This window comes from Capricornis sumatraensis, chromosome 2, assembly GCF_032405125.1.
Source record: "Capricornis sumatraensis isolate serow.1 chromosome 2, serow.2, whole genome shotgun sequence".
In the NCBI taxonomy this organism is placed as follows: Eukaryota; Metazoa; Chordata; class Mammalia; order Artiodactyla; family Bovidae; genus Capricornis; species Capricornis sumatraensis.
In genome coordinates this window covers 23232983-23257906 of record NC_091070.1, presented here as the reverse complement: position 1 = coordinate 23257906, position 24924 = coordinate 23232983, and the positions used below count along the sequence as shown (strand labels likewise).

The window sequence follows — 24924 nt, the reverse complement described above, 5'->3', positions numbered from 1 at the left end:
TTGTGATTGATGTCTGAGGTTGGGGCAGTCTTGTGAGTCTGAGCCTTTAATCTGTGGGGTCTGAGTTAACTCCTAGTAGTTAGTGTTAGAAATGAACTGACTTGCAGGACACACAGTTAGTGTCCATAGGGAATTGAAAAATTGCTTAGTATAGAAAACCTACACATTTGGTGTCAGAAGTGTGAATAAAAACGGTTCATAAACAGAAAAGCCTGCTAGCATCACAAAAAGGCAACCAGCCATTGTGGTACTTCCTGATGGCAGAATAATCAAATCAGAAAGTGATCAAGGTTTCAGATCCAATGACCAGTTTACAGGGGCTTCCAGGTGGCAGTGGTGGTAAAGAACCCACCTGCCAATGCAGGAGACATAAGACATGCGGGTTCAATCCTTGGGTTGGGGAGATCCCCTAGAGAAAGAAATGGCAACTCACTCCAGTATTCTTCCTGGAGAATCCCATGGACAGAGGAGCCTGGTGGGCTATAGTCCATCGGGTCACAAAGAGCTGGACACTGCTGAAGTGACTTCACTCACTTAGTAATGTTTCCTAACTCACAAGGAACTTATGAAGGTCATTTGAAGACAAGGATTGAAATTTATATTGTTTTTACTTTTCTAGTCTATTCTTCACAAGGCTTGAAAAGTGTAGTCATCTAGTGCTAGGGGCAGATCGAATCAAAGGTCCCGGTGCTCTTTTGTATAGGTGTCAGACTTGTTTTTTATAGTGCCTTCTGGAGTTGGACATAGAGGGTTACAGAGTAGCACCAGGTTTGTCCTGCTTGGTCACGTTTCATTTGTGCTATTACAAGACTGTTTGATCCCTATTTGGTGTTGCTGGGAAGGGTAGGTCAGGAAAGCTTTCTCCTGCAAGCAGTTGAATACCCAAAGAATAAGGGCTTAAACAACAAGAGGTTTGTTTCTTCCCTCAAAGCAGGAAGACCTGAGTTGCTGGCAGTGGTTCTGCTTCTCATTGGTGGTAGAGACCTAGGGCTGGTACATTTTCGGCATTATATCCATTCTGTGTCGCTGAGATGAGAAAGAAACCATTATATCTTAATCAGGAAGCTGCCTCTTCTTCTCTGCTGATTTTCTTTTCATGCTTTGGAATCCTTCTCCAGATTTCTCAGTTGGTCACCCTTGCATGAGGGTGGAAAATGAGGAGGAGGGAAAAATGAGGGGAGAAATATTTGTAACAAGCCTGATGGGGCTGGTTAACATTACTGCCTGAGTCAAATTGAGGTTCCCACATTGCAGGGAAGAAGTGGAAATGGATATTGGTGGGTAATTAACAGTGTCTGCCACAGCTGGGATAGTTTATGGATTTGGAAAAGAGATAAAGCAGGAAAAATAAGACTGAAAGATGAATATTTTTAGCTTTCTGTATGTCTCTATATGGAGCACTCTCTCCATTTTGTGTTTACAAACAACCTGTTGGAAAAAGACAAATGAGAAAGTAAATTGAAAGATTAATGTGATGGAAGATTAAAGGATTCACAACTAGAGAATTTAGGGTAAGTGGAAAATATTTTCTATCAATAAATTGCTGAATATCTTTTTATCAAGAAGGAGGAAGAAAACAGTAAATAGAAAGAAAAAGAATAAAAGTAAAAATTTTTTAATTTATTAAAAAAAAGAAACCCTTGCGGGTGATGTACTTAAAAGCACTGTGGAATGAATTGGAATGATTAGTTATATATTTTTCTACAACAGTGCACTAGCTAGCTTATCTTTATATGACTTTGAGCAGTACGTTAATCATACATGTTCATCACAGACTGCAATTGTATTTCCATACCGTTAATAATTAGATAATAGTATGAAAGTGAAAGTCGCTCAGTTGCATCCGACTCTTTGCAACCCCATGGAGTATGCAGTCCAGGGAATTCTCCAGGCCAGAATACTGGAGTGGGTAGCCTTTCCCTTCTCCAGGGAATCTTCCCAACCCAGGGATCAAACCCAGGTCTCCCATGTTGCAGGCAGATTCTTTACCAGCTGAGCCACAAGGGAAACCCAAGAGTGCTGGAGTGGGTAGCCTATCCCTTCTCCAGTGGATCTTCCAGACCCAGGAATTGAACCGGGGTCTCCTGCGTTGCAGGTGGATTTTTTACCAACTGAGCTATCAGGGAAGCCCAGATAATAGTATAGTCTGGTGCTAAACCTTCAGATACTTAGGGACTGCCTTGGGGAGAGGGGAATGCGAAACAGGCAGAATTCTGAATCCCCTTCTTCTGATTGATTCAGAAAAAGTCTGTTTTTATTTGTTTTACCTATTGGATTTCTGATTAGGGTCTGATATAGTTTCAGATGCTATATGCTGTATACACCTTGAGAATATGGATGAATAGATTAGTGACCTGTCTATGGAAATTTCCAGTATATATGAATTGAATAAATACTATATTGTCCCTATTGGGGATAATTAGAAAAAAAGATGGAGTTGGAGGTTAAGAATGAAAAAGGAAGCTAATATGAATGGTAAGTAGTAATAGTGATTTTCGAAGTAAAACTTTGTGAGAAATAAAATGGATAAAGGAAAATAAACCCAGGTCTTAGAACTGCAAGTGGATCTGTGTGTGAGAAAGGCTGAAGGATCTGGGGAAGCCGGAGGTGGGACTCAGGACTCTGGAAGGTGGCGACTTGGGGAGGCAGGATAGAGAACTGGAACTGTAAGAGGCGGAAGTGGACATTCCTGAGTTGTCATGAAATCAGAAGAGCTTGAAAACCGAGAAGAAAGATGTAGTGCAATAGGGGAGGAAGACAATCAAGTAATCACAAAAATGTAAAATTATAACTATTATAACTAAGTATGCAAAGCAGAGGTATGTATATGTTGTGTTGGTACCATGTGGGAGCAGTGGCCAAGCTTATTTCTGAAGGAAGATTTCTACTTTGGGTGCAAGTCACTTCTGAGGGTACCAGGTACTCTACACTAGTGCCCTTTAATTCCTACCAAACTACTCAGAACATCAGTCTTTCTGAACCAGTGAATCAGGGAGCAACATGTAGTGGTAGTGACAGCCTGACTTTGGCTGATTCTGATGGCAATGGCAGTGTGGTCTTAGGACCATTTACCTACTTGATAGTACGAAAGTGAAAGAGGAGAGTGAAAAAGTTGCTTAAAGCTCAACATTCAGAAAACTAAGATCATGGCATCTGGTCCCATCACTTCATGGCAAGTAAATGGGGAAATAGTGGCTGACTTTATTTTTCTGGGCTCCAAAATCACTGCAGATGGTGACTGCAGCCGTGAACTTAAAAGACACTAACTCCTTGGAAGGAAAGTTATGACCAACCTAGATAGCATATTCAAAAGCAGAGACAATGCTTTGCCAACAAAGGTCCGTCTAGTCAAGGCTATGGTTTTTCCAGTGGTCATGTATGGATGTGAGAGTTGGACTGTGAAGAAAGCTGAGTACCGAAGAATTGATGCTTTTGAACTGTGTTGGAGAAGACTCTTGAGAGTCCCCTGGACTACAAGGAGATCCAACCAGTCCATTCTGAAGGAGATCAGCCCTGGGTGTTCTTTGGAAGGAGTGATGCTAAAGCTGAAACTCCAGTACTTTGGCCACCTCATGCAAAAAGTTGACTCACTGGAAAAGACCCTGATGCTGGGAGGGATTGGGGGCAGGAGGAGAAGGGGGCGACAGAGGATGAGATGGCTGGATGGCATCACTGACTCGATGGACGTGAGTTTGAGTGAACTCCGGGAGTTGGTGATAGACAGGGAGGCCTGGCGTGCTGCGATTCATGGGGTCGCAGAGAGTCGGACACGACTGAGTGACTCAACTGAACTGATTCTCTAGGTCAAGTCATCATCTCTTATCTGGATGACTGCACTAGCTGATCTTGCTGTCACCCTTGCCCCTCTGGAGCCTATTCTCCATTTGGTAGCTAGAGTGATTCTTCAAAAAAAAAGAAGTCAGGGTTTTCCTTGTGGCTCCGTGGATAAGAATCCACCTTCCAATGCGGGAGACACAGTCCAGGAAGACCCCACATGCAGCGGAACAACTAAACCTGTGCACCACAACCAGTGAGCCTCCAGTCTAGAGCCCAGGAGGCGCAACTGTGTGAGCCCACATGCAGCAACTACTGAAGCCCACACACCCTAGAGACTGTGCTCCACAATAAGAGAAGCCCCCATAAAGAGAAGCCTGCGCACTGCAACTGGAGAGAAGCCCCTGCTCACTGAAGTCAGAGAAAAGCCTGAGCGCAGCAGCCAAAACCCAGCACAGCCAAAAATAAACAAATAAATAAAATTATTAAAAAAAAAAGGCAGATCGTGTCAGTCGTGATCGTAGGTTTCCTATCTTATTGAATAAAATTTGAAAACAAACAAACAAAAAAACCTGCAAACATAAAAATCTTTTGTGTCTTTGGCCCCTGGCTGTCTCTTAGACCTTATTTCCTTTTATTCTGCCTCCTGGTTTCTGTGTTTCAGCTACTACATTAGCCTCCTTGTTTATTCCTCCAACACACTTGGTATCTTCTCACAAAAGAGTGGACTTGGCACTTGCTGTAATTCTATCTTCCTGTGTACTGTTTCACTGGATAGCCATATGGTTCATTTTCTCATCTCCTTTAAACTTTTGCTCAAATATCAATTTATTAAAGAGGGTTTCCCCGACTACCTTCCATGAAATAGCCCTTACTTCCTTCTGTTACAATTTGTTCTGTGATCCTGACTCACTTTGCTTTAAAGCACTTATCATCTGACATATATATTTATTTGTCTTTCTCAGTAGCATGCAAGTTCCATGAGGGAAGGATTTTTTGTTGTTGTTGTTTTTGTTCACTGTTGTATCCTTAGCACCTAGAATGGTACCTAGTGGTGGTATATAGCGGTGATGGTTTAGTCACTAAGTTGTGTCCGACTCTTTGTGACCCCATTGACTGTAGCCTCTCAGACTTCTCTGTCCATGGGATTTTCCAGGCAAGAATGCTGGCGTGGGCTGCCATTTCTTTCTCCAGTGGGTCTTCCCCACCCAGAGGTCGAACCTGGGTCTCTTGCATTGTAGGCGGATTCTTTACCAACTAAGCTACCAGGCATATAATAGGTCCTCAAATATTGGTTGAATGAATGAGTATTAAGTGTACCTTTTGGAAAGAAAGCTTTTTATTAAAAAGACATCCACTAGATGGCATTGCTTTCAAATTTTTTGTAATTAATGTCTGGGAGGAAAAGATAAGATCTTTTGCTTGCTGTAACCAAAAAGACTTTTGTGATAAAGGTTGTCCTAGATTAATGTGAGGCCTCTAGAATATTACATTTATATTTGGTTTTTGATTTATAGGTATTTTAGATACATTTTTCTAGAGTAAACATTTGGAGAAAGAAAGCAACAGCATATTGGTATGTAAATAACCATTCGATACCGTTACTTTGCGTGGTTAACTGTGATGTCCACATAGTTCATGTCCACACGCTGACCATCCTGCTTTTGAGGGGCCTACATGCAACAAGAGAGCAGAAATAAGTTCCAGAGTCTTTCACTACTTGAGCCACTAGTTGAAATCGAGCCTAGTGTTAGAGTCAGGAAATTATTGTTGTCTGTCAGCTGTTCAGTTGTTGCCACCAATGAGTTAGGTACTCTCATCTCATTGGGTACACTTAGTCTGGTTCCTAATCAATTGAAGATCCAAATACTAAAAAAAAAACCCTCCCTGTTTCCGGCAGATGTCACCATCACTGTCCTGTTGAAAAGCAGTAGGCTCCAAGGGTCAGAACTTTTTAGCCGACTTCTCTGACTAGCACTTAACTCAGCAAATAGTTTCCCTAATCAAGAAACTTGCACATTTTCCCCAAGCTGTTACAATCTGCCCATTCCACCTTTGCCCGTGTCATCTCATTTCCTCTTGCTTTCATCACTTACCTCATTATTTGTCCAATCCCTATGCCTACCTCTCTCCAGTACTTCTCCTGAATGGTCATTTGATCCATTTTGTTCTCACTTTGATGGATCTTGATTCTCAAGCTGGAATCGGGGTTGCCAGGAGAAATATCACTAATCTCAGATGTGCAGATGACACCACCCTTATGACAGAAAGTGAAGAGGAACTAAAGAGCTTCCTGATGACAGTGAGAGGAGAGTGAAGAAGCTGGCTGAAAACTCAACATTCAAAAAATGAAGATCATGGCATCCGGTCCCATCACTTCATGGCAAATAGATGGGGAAACAATGGAAACAGTGAGAGACTTTGTTTATTTGGGCTCCAAAATCACTGCAGCTGGTGACTGCAGCCATGAAATTAAAAGATCCTTGCTCCTTGGAAGAAAAGCTGTGACCAACCTAGACAGCATTTTAAAAAGCAGAGACATTACTTTGCTGACAAAGATCTGTCTAGTCAAAGTATGGTTTTTCCAGTAGTCGTGTGTGGATGTGAGAGTTGGACCTCTTCTTGGAACTCACTATTTAGAAATGAAAAGTGCTTTTTATACTTTTGTATCATTAAGTGGGACATAAAATATAGGATGGTTTTAGTGTTTACAGTCCTTCCTCCCAGTCACCCTTGGATGATTAAATTTTGGGCTGCTAAACTATCAGAGACAGAGATAGTTACACTCAAAGATGTACATTTTTGACCAGAAATATTTGAAATTTCTAGTATTACTCCATTTCTTATATTATTAATGGTAAAGTTGCATCTGTTTCAACTTGTCACCGCTAATGCTCAGTCTTCTCCATGTATTTGATCTAGCTTTGAGGTGAGAATTCAGTGTTTAGAAAATAGGTTTTTTTTTTCTTCTGAAGGAAATGATGGGCTTCTCTGGTGGCTCAGACTATAAAGAATAGGCCTGCAGTGCAGGAGATCAGTATTTGATCCTTTGGTCAGGAAGAACTCCTGGAGAAGGGAATGGCCACCCACTCCATTATTCTTGCCTGAAGAATTCCACGAACATAGGGGCCTGGTGGGCTACAGTCTATGGGGTCTCAAAGAATTGGACCTGCCTGAGTGACTAAGTACAAAGGCAATGTGGATAGCATCTATATGTTTAGAAAATAGTATCCTGTTTACAAAGGAGCAATTGGATAGCATTTATCTAGTATTAAGCTTTAATTGAGAAATCATTTTTCTGGTCTGAGACATGGAGATTTACTGATATCTGATTATTATTATTAATATATATTAATATTAATATATGACCTATATCTGATATCTTATTATTAGATATCATTATTAGAATGATAATATTGAAATACATATTTCATTCATGAAATTGAAGGCATTTTTCTTAATTTACTAAACACATCTTATAGTTGGTAGTCAGATGGTCATTTATAAAATAACATTTTTGTGTTAAACCTCAGAGATACTGCTTTCTCACCACTAGATGAGATCTAAAAGCCCTGGCTGGGCTCATGCTCTGACTGGTACTCTTTTAGGGATTATAAAGAAGGGCTTCCATTCCAAAATCATATACGAAGCCATTTTGCTTATACCTGCTGTATTGATAAGGCTTTTTTTCTAGTGTTACTTATGGCGTATGAGTTTCCTAAGTAAAAGTCCTTAGAGGTTTAGGTTTAGCAATGTGACCTTAAATATTGACTTATTTAAATTTTTTATTACAATTTTAAAGGTTACTATCCATTTATAGTTATTACAGAATATTGGCTATATTCCCTGTATTGTACAATACATCCTTGAGCCTGTCTTACATCCCATAGTTGGTATCTTCAATTCTTCCACCCCTGTACTATCCCTCCCCACTCTCTACTAGTAACCAATAGTTTGTTCTCTATATCTGTGAGCCTGCTTTTTTTTGTCGTATTCACCAGATGGTTGTGTATTTTTTAGATTCCACATGTACGTGATACCATACAGTGTTTGTCTTTGTCTAACTTATTTCACTTATCATAATGCTTTCCGAGTCCGTCCATGTTGCTGCAAATGGCAGAAGATATTAACTATTGTTGCTTGTGCTATTTTTTCCCTCCACAGACTAGTTGAGATAGCAGAATCTCGTTTTCCCAGATATTTTGACACTGAAGAAAAATTACTTTTGACAAGCAGTAAAGTTCATCTTTACCGGGAACTCAGCTGTGATGAAGTTCTACAAAGGTATGCTATTTTAGATTTTGGCATGTTAGTAATACTTTGAAGATTTATTCTTTTGTTCTTCATGTTTTCAGCTTCTGAGTGACAAAAAGTCCCTACATATTAGGATTAAGAGAAAAATCATTTCAGTGTTCTTTATTTACCACAGCCTATTGGTTGAAGTATTTCTTTAAAAATGAAAAAAAATTAAATGAATAAAATGTTTTAGATTTGACTAATTAAGTGGTATATTAATTGTCTACTGTTCTGTTAACAAATTACCCCAAAATTTAGCAGCTTAAAATAATCTATTTATCTCACCTAGTTTTTGAGGGTTAGTTATCTGGGAATAGCTTAATTGGGTATTTCTGGCTCAACGTTGCTCAAGAACTTGCAGTTAATCTGTTGGGCAGGGCTGTAGTCATCTTAAGGGTCACTTGAGACTGGGAGATCTTGGAGAATTCCAGGATCACTCATGTAGTTGTTGGGAGACTTCCGTTTCTTTCTGGATTCTAGCCAGAGGTCTCCATTTCTCACCGTGTGAGCCTCTCCATAAGGCTTCTTACAATATGTTGTTTACTCAAAAAAGTGCACAACCTAAAAGTTGAGAATCATGTTTTATTCAGTGGTCATACTGAGGACTTAAGCTTGAGGGGCAGCCTCTCTGATAGCTCTGAGGGACTACTCTAAGGATGTAAGGGAGGAACCAGGATATAGGAGTTTCTGCAACAAAAAACCAGGTAGTCAGAATATAAAAAGATTACTGTTAATTAAAGAAAAACCAGACATATTTTAAAATATATATATATATTTTTTATTTGGCTGTACCAGGTCTTAGTTGCTAGTTTTAGCACATGAGATCTTCCTTGCAACATGCAGGTTCACATGGGATCTATAGTTGTGGCCTGTGGGATCTAGTTCCCTGACCAGGGATTGAACCTGGGTCCCATGCATTGGGAGTATGGAGTCTTAGCCTCTGGACCATGATGGAAGTCCCCAAATCAGGCATATTGAATTAACGAATTTAGCAGTTTTCTGAGTGTGGGAAGATGCGAGTCTGGGCTCATTGAAATCATTCCTTTGATATGCACCTTAACTATCTAGAGCCAGTATCTTGCTTTTCTCCATCCTGAATTCCCTCATGGTGCACAGATGGGGCAGCTTCAGTAGCTGATGGCTTGATGGCCTCAACATCATTTGTTTACGCATGTGGCAGGTGGCATTTCTGGTCCACAGTGGTATCTTGCCTTCCCCACAGCAAGTGCTCTGAGAGAGAGTGGACAAATGAGAAAGATCCCAAGATGGAAGCTGTAGCCTTCTACAGCCTATTTTGTCATTTGGTCCACAGACGAACCCTGGTACAGTTGGGAAGGGGACTCCATAGGGATGTGAATACTGGGAGATGGGAGTAAGTGGGGGCCATTTTGGAGACTGGCCACTGCAAGTAGTTTTGCTCTAAAACTGGAGCTTTAGCAATATCATGAAAAAACCAAGGAATAAATCTAAAGGAAAATATTTTGGCCTATTTACAAAAGAATGCAATATGTATGGAAGAGCTGGAAAATAAGTTATGTTTATTGAGAATATCTGTACTAACTACTGTAACTTAGAGAAGAGTAATTTGTTGTTTTAAAGTTGGTTAACCTTTGCAGTGCTCTATTTTTAAGAATTATACCTTAAAGTCATCCACTATCTTATATCTTCTGCTTTTACAGGATTGAATCCTTAGAAGAAGAAATTATTTCAAAAGGAGTTAAACTTGTGATTATTGACTCTGTTGCTTCTGTGGTAAGAAAGGAGTTTGATACACAACTTCAGGGCAACATGAGAGAAAGGAACAAGTTCTTGGCAAGGGAAGCAGCCTCTTTGAAGTATTTGGCTGAGGAATTTTCAATCCCAGTAAGTTTTTCTTTTTCTTTTTTTCCTTTCTTTTATATGAAGTTCATTAATTTATAATATCAAATAATATAATTAGAAAGAATTATAAAACAGGTGACTTATTAAGGGTAACACAGTCTGATTGCTATAGCAAATACCACCGTCTTCTAAAATTTGTTTATCTGTTGAGATTGTTTTATCTTTTTCATAATTTGAGCCTAGAACAGATTTAAATATTATTTTCCAAAGTTCTGTAGTCAGCCCTTTTCTTCTCATTGGTTACTCTTTGTGCATGTTTTTATATTACTTTTGTTATATTGAGGTAAGTAATAAGAATTAAAACTCCATGAAATCGCCCATATCGATATACCTTTTTTTTTTAATGACAGTATTTGTCAATTTTATAAATTTTTAAGGTTTAGATATTGTTATTGTGTTCAGTGCTGTTTTGTATGCTTTAGCAGTTGGTTTGCTTCAAAAGCCAGAGGTTGATTCTTAGGGCATGAACGTTGGGAGTGATAGTAATGAAAATGTAAGTAAGGAAAACTTGAAAACTTATTTTTGGCATGACTTTCAGTAGTGGACCAGGAAATCTGAAGATGAGATGTATTATAAGAGTTTGTGGTGGGTAAGCTACAAGAGCAATAAGTTAGTTATATTCCCATCAGTAGTGTGTGGGAGAGTACGACTTGTTCTGAAGTCTTGCTAGCATTTAGTACTGTCAGGCTTTTAAATTTTAGCCATGTATCATCTCAACAGAAGATAGGAAAATTCCTTAAACTGAGATAAAATTTAGTAATGATTTTATAATTTTTAGATTTGTTCGGAAAATTAAAACCTTGGATCTTTGTAACATAGGAATATGTACCATTAGTGGAAACTATCACATAGCCTTTGAGATTTATAAACCAAAACAAGGAGTTGAGGGAGAAAATGTGATATTCAGAAAGTTCTGCATGTCTTAATGGCTTTTAAATTCATATTTTGGATTATATGGTATAATTCCTGGTGAATCAAGTGCTGTAAAAGTTATCTTGGATGATGTTTATCTTTTAAATTTTGTTACAGTTACATAAAAGGACAAATTCAAACTGTATATTTCCTGGTCAAAGGGAATAGGGAATTAAAAAATATTTTATAGAGTTGATTGAGTGGAAAAGTTAAGTGTATATGTTTATTTCATTAATTCATACTGTTGCCTATTTAATCTTATGTAAAATATGAAAATTCACTTTTTAAAAGTTGTATTTGTTGTTTTTCTATTGTAATTATAGACTAATGCATTTCAGTTTTTTCTCAGGTGGTTATTTTTCTGAGTGAGAAAGGGCCTCTGCTTTTGTTTGTTTTTAATAGAGCCCTCTGAAAGAATGGGTGCTTAGCATCTCCATATTCCTCTGTCTTTGCCTTTGTTTTTCTGTTTAGAGGTAAATGCAGACTACAACATATATTTATATAACACAGTATGGTATTGGCTTTTCTGACAAATCAGTATTGGTTTTAGAAAGGTTTTGAAAAATACTTCCTTTAGGAAATGTCTGACTTTTCCTAGCCTAGTTAGCTTGTCTGAATGGAAAACCATGAACTTTTAAACTTTTATACTATACTTTGAATAGGTGGCTTCGTGTGGAACAAAATATGTTACAAAGTATGTTGTCTTTTGGTTCATTGTACCTTTCAAATTAGCAAGCCTTATGCCTCTTTGTATTTACTCAAAGTGAAAGTCACTCAGTCATGTCTGACTCTTTGTGACCCCATGTACTATACAGCCCATGGAATTCTCCAGGCCAGAATTCTGGAGTGGGTAGCCCTTTCCCTTCTGCAGGGGATCTTCCCAGCCCAGGGATCTAACCTAGGTCTCCTGCATTGCAGGCAGATTCTTTACCAGCTGAGCCACAGGAAAGTCCAAAAATACTGGAGTGGGTAGCCTATCCCTTCTCCAGTGGATCTTCCTGTCCCAGGAATCGAACTGGGGTCTCCTGTTTGTGTTTACTCAAACATGTCCACAATCGTTCCTGTCCCAGTAAGTGTTTGCTGTTCCTTAGCCTGAAATATTCCTCCACTATATCCATTGACTTATTGTCTCCTGTTGTCTTGTTAGTGAGGAGTTCGCTGACCATACAAGTATTAATCACACTACTTGTGTCTCTCTCTTTTGTTATGGTTTATTTTCCTCCATCATAGTTTTCACCCTCTAGCATTATATATTTCTATGTTTATTGCTTGTGTGTCCCCACCACCCCATTGTATGGTTATAGGGACTCTGTCTTCTTCGTTCTTGGCTTTATTCTCAGTACTAGGAATAGTGCCTAACACATAGTAGGCACATTGAATGTGTGAACTTAGATATTGCATTTCTTCGTAGGCTTGATTTAATCATGTATATATTTATATTGAACTTAAAATTTATCATTTGCTTTAAATTCTATTTTGATCCTATCTTTAATATTATTTACTATCTATATAGTGATAAAATATAATTTTAGATGGCAGAATCTTATCATATAGGAGCTGCACTCAGTTTACTCTGGTGTCTTATAGGAAGAAAAATAGTTTTTAAGATTCTTAAGCTTGGAAAAGGCTTTAGAGATCTAGATAGTATCACAAAGCCAGGAATTTTAGAAGAGATTTTATCTCAGTTTAGTAAAACTGTGAAAAGTGAATGTCTGATGATCTCTGAAGACTAGGCAAAAAGCCAGGCCCTCCAACCTGTTCTTTGGCTGTGGATCTGAGGTGGTGGATAGGGCCAGGAAACCTGGCATATTGATACACTTTAGGTATGTTTTCATTCAGAGGAGAATAAAGAGTCAAACCAACTTGGGTGGTGGGTTGATTGCTTCATTGAATTTAAATATTTAAATATTTCTCTATAGTGAAACTTCAGTGCTTTCAAAATGTGGGAAAAAAGCTTAAGATATAATTTGTATTTCATTTTGATCATCACACTGTGTATATGTTTGTGTGTGGTATGTACAGTTGTCCCTCAGTTTCTGTAGGAACTTGCTTCCAGAACACCCACAGATACCAAAGTCTGCAGATGTTCAAGTCCCTTGTGTAAAATAGTGGTCCTCCTTATCCGTGGGTGTTATGTTCAGGGCTTTGCATCAGAAATTCTTTAAGTGAGAATTTTTGATCCATGGTTGGTTGACTCCTCAGTTTTGGAACCCATGAATATGGAAGATGCTCATATGTATGTTCATATGCAAGCATATCTATGTGCATGGAGATTTCAACTTCCTTTCTCAGTAACTAATGGAATAAATAGAAAGTCAGAAAAATAACATCAATCAGCTTCATCTAATTGATATTAGATTAGATTATAAAACTTTCCACTTAAATGCCTGCAGAATACATACTCCTTTCAGGTACACATGAGATATTCACCAGAATAAACTATATTTGGTGCCATAAAATAAATCTCAACATATTTAAAAGATTGAAATAGTACAAAGTATGTTTTTTAACCACAAGAAAATTGAACTAGAAACAGAAACATGTCTGGAAAATTCACAGGTATTTGCAAATTAAGTAAAAACACTTCTAAATAACTCATGAGTCACAGAATAAATCTTCTAAGAACTTAGGAAATATTTTGAAATAAGTAAAAGTGAAAATACAGTGTATCAAAATCTGTGGGTTGCAGCTAAGTCAGTGCTTGGAGGGGATTTTTTTTCTGCTATAAGCACTTGATTAAAGAAAGAGACATTTAATATTTAATATCAATTTTAATATTTAACATCAAACTAATATTTATTACTTAATTTTAATATTTATTATTTGATTTTTATTTAATATTTATTTAAAGCATTCAGTGATCTAAGCTAGTGAAAAGTAGAAAAAAATTAAATCCAAAATAAGCAGAAGGAAGGAACTAAGGAAGATAAAAGCATAAATTCATGAAATTAAAAATAGGAAACAATAGAAAAAAAAATCAGTGAAATAAAAAGCTGGTCCTTTGAAAAGTTTAGTGGAGTTGATAAGACTCCCCAGACTGATCAAGAGAAAAAAGAGAGAAAAGGCAAATTAACAGTATCAGGAATGAGAAGTTATATATCACTGGAGGTCCTAAGATATTAAATGAACAATAAGGGATTGTTATGATCAACTTCATTTCACTAAATTTAGTGATGAAATGGATAAATTCTTTGAAAGCTATAAACTACCAAAGCTTTCTGAGGAAGAACCATATAACCTGGATAGTCCCATATCCATTAAAGCAATGAGGTTTAAGGGACTTCCCTATTGGCTCAGTGGTAAAGAAACCACCTGCCAATGTGGGAGACTTGGGTTTGACCCCTGATTTGGGAAGATCCCACATGCTGCTACAAAGCAACTAAGCCCATGTGCCCCAGCTGTTGAACCTGTGGTCTGAAGAGCCTGGGAGTCATAGCTGTTGAACCTATGTGCTGCAACTACTGAAGCCCACGCACCCTAGCACCCAGCTCCACAACAGGAGAAACCACCACATTGAGAAGCACACACACCATAACTAGGGAGTAGCCCCTGCTTGCTGCAATTAGAGAAAAGCCCATGCAGCAACAAAAATCCAGCACAGCCAAAAACAAGTAAACAAAACTATTAAAAAGAACAGAAATTGAATTTGTAGTTAAATATCCCATGAAGAGACAGCTACATGTAAAAGGAGGAAATTAGAACACTTCCTAACACCATACACAAAGATAAACTCAAAATGGGTTAAAGACCTAAATGTAAGACCATAAACTGTAAAACTCTTAGAGGAAAACATAGGCAGGACACTCAATGACGTAAATGAAAGCAAGATCCTCTATGACCCACCACCTAGAGTAATAGAAATAAAAACAAAAATATACAGTTCAGTCGCTCAGTTGTGTCCGACTCTTTGCGACCCCATGAATCACAGCATGCCAGGCCTCCCTGTCCATCACTAACTCCCGGAGTTCACTCAGACTCACGTCCATCGAGTTGGTGATGCCATCCCCTCATCTCATCCTCTGTCGTCCCCTTCTCCTCCTACTCCCAATCCCTCCCAGCATCAGAGTCTTTTCCAGTGAGTCAACTCTTCACATGAGGTGGCCAAAGTATTGGAGTTTCAGCTTTAGCATCATTCCTTCCAAAGAACACCCAGGGCTGATCTCCTTTAGAATGGACTGGTTGTATCTCCTTGCAGTCCAGGGGACTCTCAAGAGTCTTCTCCAACACCACAGTTCAAAAGCATCAATTTTTTGAAAAATATACAAGTGGGACCTAGTTAAGCTTAAAAACTTTTGCACAGCAAAGGAAACTATAAACAAAGTGAAAAGACAACCCTCAGAATGGGAGAAAATAATAGCAAATGAAACAACTAACTAAAAGATTAATTCCAAAATTAATTCCAAAAATATACAAGCAGCTTGTACAACTCAATACCAGAAAAATAAACAACCCAATCAAAAAGTGGGAAAAAGACCTGAATAGACATTTCTCCAAAGAAGACATACAGATGGCTAGCAAACACATGAAAAGATGCTCAACGTCGCTTGTTATTAGAGAAATGCAAGTCAAAACTACAATGAGATATCACCTCACACGGGTCAGAATGGCCATCATCAAAAAGTCTACAAAGAATAAATGCTAGAGAGGGTGTGGAGAAAAGAGAACCCTCTTGCAGTGTTGGTGGGAATGTAAATTGATACAGCCACTATGGAAGATGGTAGGGAGATTCCTTAGAAAACTAGGAATAAAACCACCACATGACCCAACAATCGCACTCCTAGGCATATACTCTGAGGAAACCAAAATTGAAAAAGACACATGTACCCCAGTGTTCATTGTAGCACTATTTACAGTAGCTAGAACATGGAAGCAACCTAGATGTCCATTGACGATGAATGGATAAAGAAGTTGTGGTAAATATACACAATGAAATATTACTCAGCCATAAAAGGAACACATTTGAGTCAGTTCTAACGAAGTGGATGAACCTAGAGCCTATTGTACAGAGTGAAATAAGTCAGAAAGAGAAAGATAAATATCATATACTAATACATATATATGGAATTTAGAAAGATGATACCAAGAATTTATCTGCAGGGCAGCAGTGGAGAAACAGACACAGAGAACAGACTTATGGACATGGGGAGAGGAGAGGAGAGGGTGAGATGTATGGAGAGAGTAACATGTAAACTTACATAACCATATGTAAAATAGATAGCCAATGGGAATTTGCTGTATATCTCTGGGAACCCAAACAGGGGCTCTGTATCAACCCTAGAGGGGTGGGATGGGGAGGGAGATGGGAAGGAGATTCAAGCGGGAGGGGAGATATGTATACCTATGGGTGATTCATGTTGAGGTTTGACAGAAAACAACAAAATTATGAAAAGCAATTATCCTTCAATTAAAAATTACATAAATTAATAAAATCCCATGGAGAAAATTCTAGGTAAAATTCACTGGTAAAATCTATCAACCATTTAAGGGTGAAGTAATATCAGTTCTACACAAACAACTACAGACTGATGTTTCTCATGAACATAAATATACAAATCCTTAAAAATATTAACAAAGTAAATTTAGCAATAAATAAAAAGAGTGAATACATCATGACCAAGTAGAGCTTATTTCAGGATTGCTAGGCTGATTTCTGGCCTGGAAAATCCCATGGACAGCGGAGCCTGGAAGGCTGCAGTCCATGGGGTCGCTGAGGGGTCATACACGACTGAGCGACTTCACTTACACTTTTTACTTTCATGCATTGGAGAAGGAAATGTCAACCTACTCCAGTGTTCTTGCCTGGAGAATCCCAGGGACGAGGGAGCCTGGTGGGCTGCCGTCTATGGGGTCACACAGAGTCGGACACGACTGAAGTGACTTAGCAGCAGCAGCAGCAGCAGGCTGATTTTGAATGCAACATTAAAATGTAAAATGTACCAGAGCAACAGATAAATAAAAAAGATCATTTCAGTAGATGTAGGAAGAAAAAACCATTGACAAAATCCATTAACTATTTATGATGAAAACTCTGAGCAAACCCAGAGTAGAAGGGAACTTTCTAAATCTGATAAAGGATTTAATACTTAATAGTGAACTCTTGCCTGGAAAATCCCATGGATGGAGGAGCCTGGTAGGCTGCAGTCCATGGGGTTGCTAAGAGTCGGAAGTGACTTAGCAGCAACAGTGAAATACTGACTTCTTTCTTCCTAAGATTGGGAATAAGGCAAAGATGGTCTATTCTTGCGATATCTAATTAGCACTGTATTGTTGAATCTAGCCAGTGTGATATGGCAAGAAAAAGAATTTAAGTATATTCAGATTAGAAGAAATAAGACTATCTTTACTCATAGACAGTATGATATATTTAGTAGAAAACCCCAAAGATTTTACCCAAAAAGGCTACTAGATTTAACAAGTGATTTTAGTAAGATCATAGAGTATGGAAATCAATATATAGACATTAATTGTTTTTCTGTAAGCTAGTGGTGGACAATTGGAAATCAAAACTTAAAACCTGTCCTATTAATAAGAGAACCTTAAACCATGAAATATTTGGTGATAAATGTAGCAAAATATATGTAAGGTTTTTTATGCCGAAAGCTATAAAACATTGATGACAGGAATCAAAGTAGACTTAAATAAATGAAAATATACCATGCTCATATACTCAAGACTCAGAAGTGTCACAATGTTAATTCTCTCCAAATTGCTCTGTATATTCAATACACAGTCCTGTAGATCCCAGTAGGCTTTTGGGTAGAAGTCAATAATCTGACCGTGAAATCTATGTAAGAAACAAAAGATTGAGAATAGCTCGAGCCATTTATGAAAAAGGAAGTATAGTTAGAAGACTTGCACTCCCTGATTTTAATAGCTACTATAAAGCCGTAATAATTAAGACAACATTGTATTGGTGATAGGATTGACACCAGATCAATGGAACAGAATAGAGAGTGAAGAAATCCACAGTTTGCAGTTAATTTTGAACAAAGATGCTAAGAGAAGTCAATGGAAAAGGAATAGTTTGTCAACAAATGATGCTAGAACTAGTGGATATCCATATGTAAAAAACAACAAATGAATTCCTTTCATTATTATAGAAACTCAACTCAAAATGAATCATACACCTATCATAAAACCTAAAACTATAAAACTTTTAGGAAAAAAAATGGGAGAAAATCTTTGTGGCCTGGGGCCAGGCAAAGATTTCTTAAATGACATTAAAAAACATTAACTATGAAATATTAACATTTCTATTCTTTGAAGACACTTCAGAAAATGAAAAAGTAAGCCACAGACTGAGATAATATTTGTGCAACTCATATGTTAAAGGACTGGTAGCTAGAAATATAAGGAACTATGAAAACTCTTAACAATCTAATTTTAAAAATGGACAAAAAAATGGGCAAAATATTTGAATAAGCACTTCAGCAAGAAAGATATACAGATGACAAATAAGCATGAGAAAATATACTCAAAATCATTAGTCATTAACAAATGCAAATTAAAATCACAATGCAGTACTACTATATACCTATTAAAATACTTCAAAAAACAAAAACAAAAATCCTGACATTACCAAATACTGACAAAGATATGAGTATACAGAGCACCTTGAATTCTCCTACATACTGATGGAAATGCTGTAAATAGTATTCCCACCATGGAAAACAGTTTCTTATAAACATCTACTTTAACCATATGACCCATCAATCTTTCTCCTAGGTGTTCTTTTTACCCAAATAAATGATACATATCAGTGCAAAAATCTGAAAATATTTTTAGTGGTTTAATTCATAATCACCAAACACCAGAAACAGCCCAGACAGGTCTGGGTTATAGTAGTAACTGGTTGTTCTTTTAAATTCAATTTGTTTATCACAGAGCTTCAAATACAACTTAACAAGTAAAAAAAAAAAAAAAAGCTGCAAGGGGCTCTTATGTCTAATATTAACATCTTCATTTTATAAATCAGAGAATCTTATTGTCTTATCTCTCTTCTAGAAACAGTAATGCTTTGCTTCCCACTTGTTTGCTTCAGGACTTTCAAATGCCAGTGAGCACATTCTCGTTTTGCCCTATTAGCTCACTGGCCAAAGGTCAGCAAATCTTTTCTGTGAAGAGCCAGATAGTAATATTTTAGGTTTTATAGGCCCTACGGTCTCTGTGGCAACTACTCAATCAGCCATAGTAGCATAAAGGAGCCTGAAACAATTTGTAAACAAATAGGTATGGTTGCAGTTCAATACGATAAAAACCAGATGGAGTGTCACAAGCCTTAGTTTGCCACGCCTGATCTGCCCCTTTCCCTTTTCTCCTTAGCTTCAGGACCCAAGCTGGTTGCTACCAGTAGGATAAGGATTTTAGAGGAAGGGTCAGAGAGCAGTCTCCTCATAAAGCAGGGTTTCTCGAACTGGTGTAAGGCATTGGCCCCTTTTAAATGCAAGTAATACTTTCATTAACCTCCATTTCTGACTTCAGGATTATTAAATATCATAGAAGTATATAGAATTATGTGCTAAGTCACTTCAGTCATGTCTGACTCTTTGTGACCCTATGGACTATAGCCCGCTAGGCTCTTCTTTCCATGGGATTTTCCAGGCAAGAATACTGCAGTGGGTTGCCATTTCCTCCTCTAGGGATCTTTCCAACACAGGGACTGAATCCGAGTCTCTTATGTCTCCAGCATTGGCAGGCAGGTTCTTTACCAAAAAGTAGTTAATAACTCTTCGTATTAAACCATACTTAAGAAACCATAAAAGTGGGTTGTATTTATAAATAACACAGTACTATTCAAATTAATTATTCTCATATTATAGATGATAATTTGCTAAATTAAACTATTACTTGTGATATAAATATACTAACTTATGGTATAGCTTCTTTTGAATTATGTGTGTGTGTGTGTGTGTGTGTATTTACTGTATTTCATGTGATGCCTCAAATTTGAACTACTGTAACATCTTTTTCATTTTGGGAAGGATGACTTCATTTGGCCTTCACCTTGGCATTGAATGCATTTACATTTGAATTCTGCCATTACTTTTTATCATTCAGTTCAGTTCAGTTCAGTCCAGTCGCTCAGTCGTGTCTGACTCTTTGCAACCCGTGAATTGCAGCACACCAGGCCTCCCTGTCTATCACCAACTCCCAGAGTCCACCCAAACCCATGTCCATCGAGTTGGTGATGCCATCCAGCCATCTCATTCTCTGTTGTCCCCTTTTCCTCCTGCCTTCAATCTTTCCCAGCATCAGAGTCTTTTCAAATGAGTCAGCTCTTCTAATCAGGTGGCCAAAGTATTGGAGTTTCAGCTTCAACATCAGTCCTTCCAGTGAACACCCAGAACTGATCTCCTTTAGGATGGATGGTTGGATCTCCTTGTAGTTCAAGAGACTCTCAAGAGTCTTCTCCAACACCACAGTTCAAAAGCATCAATTCCTCGGTGTTCAGCTTTCTTCACAGTCCAACTCTCACATCCAGTGACCACTGGAAAAACCATAGCCTTGACTAGACGGAACTTTGTTGGGAAAGTAATGTCTCTGCTTTTGAATATGCTATCTAGGTTGATCATAACTTTCCTTCCAAGGAGTAAGCGTCTTTTAATTTCATGGCTGCAGTCACCATCTGCAGTGATTTTGGAGCCCCAAAAAATTAAGTCTGACACTGTTTCCACTGTTTCCCCATCTATCTGCCATGAAGTGATGGGACCAGATGTCATGATCTTAGTTTTCTGAATGTTGAGCTTTAAGCCAACTTTTTCACTCTCCTCTTTCACTTTCATCAAGAGGCTTTTTAGTTCCTCTTCACTTTCTGCCATAAGGGTGGTGTCATCTGCATATCTGAGGTTATTGATCTTTCTCCTGGCAATCTTGATTCCAGCTTGTGCTTCTTCCAACCCAGCGTTTCTCATGATGTACTCTGTATATAAGTTAAATAAGCAGGGTGACAATATACAGCCTTGACGTACTCCTTTTCCTATTTAGAACCAGTCTGTTGTTCCATGTCCAGTTCTAACTGTTGCTTCCTGACCTGCATATAGGTTTCTCAAGAGGCAGGTCAGGTGGTCTGATATTCTCATCTCTTTCTGAATTTTCCACACTCTCTATAGTTATATTTTATTCTTATGTAAAGTTGGCTTAAAGCTCAACATTCAGAAAATGAAGATCATGACCTCCGGTCCCATCACTCCACGGGAAATAAATGGAGAAACAGTGGAAACAGTGTCAGACTTTATTTTTTGGGGCTCCAAAATCACTGCAGATGGTGACTGCAGCCATGAAATTAAAAGACACTTACTCCTTGGAAGGAAAGTTATGACCAACCTAGATAGCATATTCAAAAGCAGAGACATTACTTTGCCAACTAAGGTCCGTCTAGTCAAGGCTATGGTTTTGCTAGTAGTCATGTATGGATGTGAGAGTTGGACTGTGAAGAAGGCTGAGCGCCGAAGAGTTGATGCTTTTGAATTGTGGTGTTGGAGAAGACTCTTGAGAGTCCCTTGGACTGCAAGGAGATCCAACCAGTCCATTCTGAAGGAGATCAACCCTGGGATTTCTTTGCAAGGAATGATGCTAAAGCTGAAACTCCAGTACTTTGGCCACCTCATGTGAAGAGTTGACTCATTGGAAAAGACTTTGATGCTGGGAGGGATTGGGGGCAGGAGGAGAAAGGGACGACAGAGGATGAGATGGCTGGATGACATCACTGACTTGATGGATGCGAGTCTGAGTGAACTCCTGGAGATGTTGATGGACAGGGAGGCCTGGCGTGCTGCAATTCATGGCGTCGCAAGGAGTCGGACACGACTGAGCGACTGAACTGAACTGAATGTTATTATATGATTTTTCAGAAATGATACAATTTTTGGTTTGATTACTTTTATCTTAATTACTGAAAGCAAACACTGTGGGAATTCTATGAGATAAGAAAGTCTTTGTGTTTGCTAACTCACATTTGAAGTCAGAGTATTCTTAATGGTACCCTATATTCATTTTGGTGGCTGAAACTAACAGTCCAGACTAAGTCTTTATTTTATTTCATTAGTAACTGATAATAATTCTAGAAAAATTATATTCTTCCTTTGTGTGACTCTTTATACTTTATAAAACTTTGTTTTTATTGTTGACTAGAGCATAAAGCTAGGAACAACTTAAGGTGAATGAGTGTGGGGTGATTGGCTAAATTAGTGGTAGAATATCCATACAATGGAATACTGTCCCATTGTTAAAATGAAGGAGATAACCCAAAAATGTATTCATAAGTTGTATAGGGAAAGATTAACTCAGCTGGGGTGGGTTGCTCAGACCTAGCATGCCCCCAAGAAAGTCTGGTTTTTAAGACTACCAGCTCCTGGGAAGTGAACTCAGAGCCTTTGGAACATTCTTCAGAGTGTTTTTGTATGCCGCATACCTTGGACCACATAATACCAGCTGAATCAGATGATTTATCCAAACAGTGTGATTTATGGTGAATACTTATGTTGCTCTGGTGTTTAGTTGCTAAGTCATGTCTGATTCTTGTGACCCTATGGACTCTAGCCCACCAGGCTCCTCTGTCCATATGGTTTTCCAGGCAAGAATACTGGATTGAGTTGCCATTTCCTTCTCCAGGGGATCTTCCTGACTCAGGAATTCAACCCAGATCTCCTGCATTTCAGGCAGATTCCTTTCCAACTGAGCTACCAGGGGACTGGAATCTCAGTAGCTCAGGTCAGTCACGCAGGCTCTGCATGTCGTGTGGCTGACCCCTAATAAAAACTCTGAACACCAGAGCTTGGGCAAGCCCTCTTGGTTGCCTTTACTTTTCACATGTGTTGTCACATATAAATTCTGGGAGAATTAAACACGTCCCTGCAACTCCACTGTGGGAGGACACCTGGAAGCTTGTACCTGGTTTCTGCTGGACTTTGTTCATGCTCCTTTTCTTTTTGCTTATATCAAACTGTATCCTTTTGCTGTACTAAACCATAACTGAATGTAACAGCTTTTCTGAGTCCTAGGAGTCCTTTCAGTGAATCATTGGGGCAGAAAGTGGTCTTAGAGACCCCTGACACACAGGGACGTTAGTAGATAGGTACAAGAATGTTTAGGACTTTTATGGCAACTTAATTTAATTGTTCAAAACTGACAAAATTTAGTAATTAGTATTTCATCAGCCTTAATTTATTGGTTTTGATCAGTGTACTATGATTATTTATAAAAGATGTCAACATTAGGAGAAGCTGGGTGAAGAGCATGTAAGGACTCTCTGTATTTCTTTTTGCAACTATTTATTGGATGAATCTAAAATTATTTTAAAATAAAAAATTGAAAAGGACAGAGTGGGTTGGGTGCTTTTATATGTGTAAATTGGCTCTGGAAACTCATTAAGAAACTCCGTTGGTTGCATCTGGAGAAGGAAAGTGGGTGTTGGAAGAGGGCTTATGTTTTAATCACTGAATGTCTTCCATTTAGTCATCTGGTCCTGTAGGTATTACCTAATACCACTTCAATTTAGATGCTACTCTTCATCTTTCAGCTAATCTGGCTCCATTTTCAGTATATACTAGGTACCATCATCAGATTAATTCCCAGCATCTTCAGTGCTATCTACCCTGGTTCCGGGTGGTTAAGAGTACTGGCTTTGGAGTTAGGTGTTGATTTGAATCATAGTTTCACTGTTTGCTGGTTTTATGACCTTGAGTAAGTTCTAGTTCCAACTCTTAGTTTCCCATTTGAAAAAATGCGGATAATAATATCCGACTCATGGGGGTGTGGGATTAAATGAGATAATGTCTGTACTGTTCTTTGTGCAGTGTTTGATACATTCAATAAGAGGTTCAGTTCATTTGAGTCGCTCAGTCGTGTCCGACTCTTTGCGACCCCATGAATCGCAGCACGCCAGGCCTCCCTGTCCATCACCAACTTCTGGAGTTCACTCAGATTCACGTCCATTGAGTCCGTGATGCCATCCAGCCATCTCATCCTCTGTCGTCCCCTTCTCCTCCTGCCCCCAATCCCTCCCAGCATCAGAGTCTTTTCCAATGAGTCAACTCTTCACATGAGGTATCCAAAGTACTGGAGTTTCAGCTTTAGTATCATTCCTTCCAAAGAAATCCCAGGGCTGATCTCCTTGTGCAGTGTCTGATACATTCAATAAGAGGTAGCCATTAATTATTAATTTCAGTCGTTATCATTCCACATGCTTGGTATATTTTATCTCTCGCCTCCTATTTTTTTTTTCTTTAGAAGTCTGCAAGCTCTTCAGAAGGAAAAATGTCTTACTGCTGTATCCCCTTCCAGCTATTTTGTTGATGGTTGCTGTTACCGTCTGACTCTCCTATACCTGGTTTACTCACTTATTCTTTGGATCTCAGACACTCTTCTTCTTTTCCTAATTCGATCCTCAGCAGTGTGTACAAAACTCTGTGCTAGGCACTATGAGATCATAATGATGAATAAAACATAGTCTTTGCCCTTAAGACTTCTATAAATAAGTTATTTGTAGAAGACAAATGGCTTTCTATGGTATAATGGAGAATGAAATAAGTACCTTGTCACTATTCTTTTTCTGTTTCTAACAGATATGTAAATGCCTTTGTGTACTCCCTTCTCTGTCCTTTACTTGGAACTACAGGTTCGGTTCAGTTCAGTCGCTCAGTCGTGTCCGACTCTTTGCGACCCCATGAATCGCAGCACGCCAGGCCTCCCTGTGTATCACCAACTTCCGGAGTTCACTCAGACTCGAACAACAGGTTACACAGAGAGAAATAAAGAGAGGTGGCATAGATCTTCGTTTTTGTTGTTATTCAGTTGCTCAGTCATGTCCGACTCTTTGCCATCCCATGTCAGGCTTCCCTGTCCTTCACCATCTCCTGGAGCTTACTCAAACTGATGTCCATTGAGTCTGTGATGCCATCCAAATATCTTGTCCTGTGTCCTTTCTCCTGCCTTCAATCTTTCCCGGCATCAGGGTCTTTTCTAATGAGTCAGCTCTTCGCATTGGGTGGCCAAAATATTGAAGCTTCATCTTCAGCATCAGTCCTTCTAATGAACACCCAGGACTGATCTCCTTTAGGATTG

The 24924-nt window shown here is 38.6% G+C and overlaps 1 protein-coding gene across 1 annotated transcript in view; it reads left to right on the top strand.

Annotated features, from left to right (window-relative positions):
• Nucleotides 1-24924, top strand: part of RAD51B (RAD51 paralog B) — a 606121-nt gene that overhangs the window by 30686 nt on the left and 550511 nt on the right. Inside the window, exons 5-6 of the mRNA XM_068965287.1 lie at nucleotides 7939-8058; nucleotides 9750-9933. Of these exons, the coding sequence (XP_068821388.1) occupies nucleotides 7939-8058; nucleotides 9750-9933 (304 nt within the window). The remainder of the gene's footprint in view (nucleotides 1-7938; nucleotides 8059-9749; nucleotides 9934-24924) is intronic.